Source organism: Belonocnema kinseyi, chromosome 1 (genome assembly GCF_010883055.1).
Source record: "Belonocnema kinseyi isolate 2016_QV_RU_SX_M_011 chromosome 1, B_treatae_v1, whole genome shotgun sequence".
NCBI classification, from domain to species: Eukaryota; Metazoa; Arthropoda; class Insecta; order Hymenoptera; family Cynipidae; genus Belonocnema; species Belonocnema kinseyi.
This window is the reverse complement of record NC_046657.1, coordinates 158020230-158023144: the sequence shown is the minus strand read 5'-3', so window position 1 is coordinate 158023144 and position 2915 is coordinate 158020230. Positions and strand designations below refer to the sequence as shown.

At 34.6% G+C, this 2915-nt stretch overlaps 1 protein-coding gene across 1 annotated transcript in view; it reads right to left on the bottom strand.

The window, feature by feature from the left end:
* Positions 1 to 777: 777 nt before the first annotated feature.
* The window catches only part of LOC117180764 (zinc finger MYM-type protein 1-like), a 3209-nt gene continuing 1071 nt past the window's right edge, over positions 778 to 2915 (bottom strand). The window contains exons 3-4 of the mRNA XM_033373264.1: positions 2316 to 2594; positions 778 to 2198 (exon numbers count right to left, since the gene is read on the bottom strand). Of these exons, the coding sequence (XP_033229155.1) occupies positions 778 to 2198; positions 2316 to 2594 (1700 nt within the window). The remainder of the gene's footprint in view (positions 2199 to 2315; positions 2595 to 2915) is intronic.

Genomic DNA, 2915 nt, shown 5'->3' with positions numbered 1-2915 from the left:
ATACAAAAATGTGACATTTGAAAGACGAAGATTGCGAAAAAGGTGATATAAAAATTGTTCAAATGGCCAAAACGGCTGAACACGATTGGGCTCCTGACTTTTTCCGCTTTTATTAATATTTCTAACATATTTTGTTTATATAAGTAAGATATTTTATAGGTTTTATGTGGACCAAACCACTTTAAAGACCAAGAGAATTTTTTTGCTAATGAAAATTGAATTTTTATATTTTGCTCGGAAATGGCACAAGATATCATAAATGAGTAAAAGTTCTTTTTGTCAAACTCTCTTAACTGTGCAAAATATTTTATAAAATATTTTTTCGTATCTATTGGTATTTGCGTTAAAAATGCGAAAATTCGTTTTTATGAAAAAAATTCTCCTGGTCACAAAAGTTATTTATCCCAAATAAGACTCACAAGATAATTTCCCGATAATGGTACAAATTAAAAAATTGGCAAAAAATATGAGTGTCGATATTTCAAAAAAATCGACTCTTACCAATTTCAGAAAAAACAGCCACCATTTCGTTAATTTTTTTTTTAAAGTCAAAAATTCAAATGTTGATAAAAACCAATGCGAACAATATCGCTTGTTGTTTAACTTTTGCTTCAAAATATTTTCAGTGATATATGGTAAACGATAATAAACAAAACAAATCCAACAAATTTTTTGATCACTGTTTGTATTTCTTAAGAATATTTTCTACACCATAATAATAAGATACTCAGGAACTAGCATCATTTTTTTAGTTTTGTCAGAGAAACAATATTTTTCTTAGATAAATACTCGCCGAACTTTTTTATTGGCAAATTGGGTGATTAAGTTGTCGAAGTCCAAAGAACGCAGCAACTCAGATTCGAAACACAAAATTGCTAAGCTGTTAAGGCGATCTTCTTTCATTGTGGAGCGCAAATAGTTTTTTTTTTCTGCGCTACAGTTGGTCACAGCAATAGTAATGAATATTCTATAAGCAATTTCAACATTCGGAAAGACACAAGACAAATCATTTCCACGGAGATATCTTAATAACTCTAATGGAGACTTTTGCTGAATTTGTTTGTCATGACAAAATGCGTAAAAGTGAACAAACTCATCGTCCAATGAAGATTCAAAGTCCGAGTGATAGATTTCTCTGAGTAATTTTGATTTCGCACGAATTTCACTTGATTCTAGCTTATCAAATTGAGTGATAATGGCAAAGTTTTCATAAATAACTTGATATTTTGCACATCTTTCTTCTAGTTCAGTTGACAACTTATCTAAAATGACGTTGAAAGTATTAACTCTAAACACGTTCCGACCCGAAAATTGAACTTCACTATCTATTGTTTCATCGACACGTAGTTTTCTTATTTTTTTCCGGGAAAAATCTGACGCATACAATTGAGTAGCGGATATTTGGAGTGCTTTTCGTTCAAAACTATAAAATTCATTCCGAGTGTAAGCAACCATTTTTATGAGCCCACGGTACTGACCGATAACCTCAGCAATGCTAATGTCAACTTTTTGCAATTTCTGACTGACACCGTTGATTCTTGAAAGCAAAAAAGACCACAAAACCAGCATAAAAGCAACCTCCAGTTTTTCCAATTGTTCACGAATGCCTTTAGCTTCCTGTTTGGTTATTGCATTTTCCGTATCAGTTTTTTCTATCGTTTTTAAAATCTCAACTATGTCCTGAAAATATTGATTCAAAACCTCAACTGCGTCATCACGAGCAGACCATCTAGTAGTGGACAAAGATGCTAATGTGATTGATTTAGTTTTTTCAGTGGACCTTAAAATTTCCCATCGATGTGTAGACGCTGTGAAGAAATTGTACAATGTTTGAAGCACGTTAAAAAATAAAACTGCTTCTGAACAACTTTCCACTGCATGAACTCCTACCAAATTCAAAGAGTGAGCACCACATGGAGCATAAATAGCTAAACCATTGATTCCGCGAATTCGCACTTGTAAACCCTTGTACATTCCTGAACAATTGCTGGCGTTATCGTAAGATTGACCTCTGCAGTCAATAACTTTCAGGCCGAAAGCCTCCATAGTAGAAACCACTGCATCTGCCAATTCATGTCCCTTATGCCCGGGATTCTTAACGAATAACAAAAAACGTTCTACCGGATCACCATCGTCAGTGACAAATCTAATTACGAAGGCAAGTTGGTCTACGTGTGATACATCAGGTGTTGAATCTACTATTATTGAATAATATTTCGCTTTTTTAATTTCTTCAATTTTAGTTTTTAACAACGCTTCCGCCATCAACGCAAGAAATTCTTCATACGTTGCTTTAGTTAAATAACTAGTTCTACCAGAGCCCTTGTTGCCAAACTTCCTGATGTGATCCTCCATAAAAGGATCAAATTCCGCGAGAAATTCGATCAGCATTAGAAAGTTGCCATTATCTGGTGAGCCTAATGTTTCATCGCTACCCCTAAACGCAAGACCACGCGAAGCAAAAGTTTTTGTAGCTGAAACAACTCTACGTAAAACACTTTTCCAATAGGAAATCTCCCCCTCAAGTTGAGAGGTTAAATTGCCATCGATTCTGTTTTGAGTGTTAGCTAATTGCTTTAGCTTAAAGACATTTTCTGTATGGCAGCGAGAATTTTCATGATCAGAAACACTAGAACCCGCGTGTTTCCAGTCATTGAAACCGTTCCTTCCATTAAAAGAACAATCAAGATCAAATAGAAGGCATGGTACACAAAAAACGGTACCTTGCCATTCTGAAAAAACGAGCCAAGAGCGAGATATTTCTTCTCCATTGCGAAGTTTCCTTGTGAACAATCCTCGCGATAGATATCTAAAGACTCCATCATATTTTCTTTTTGAACTCTCAAAATTGAGGTTCATATTTTGTTTGCATCCATGTACAGCTACATGATCTCGAACGAAATCACTTACCACCC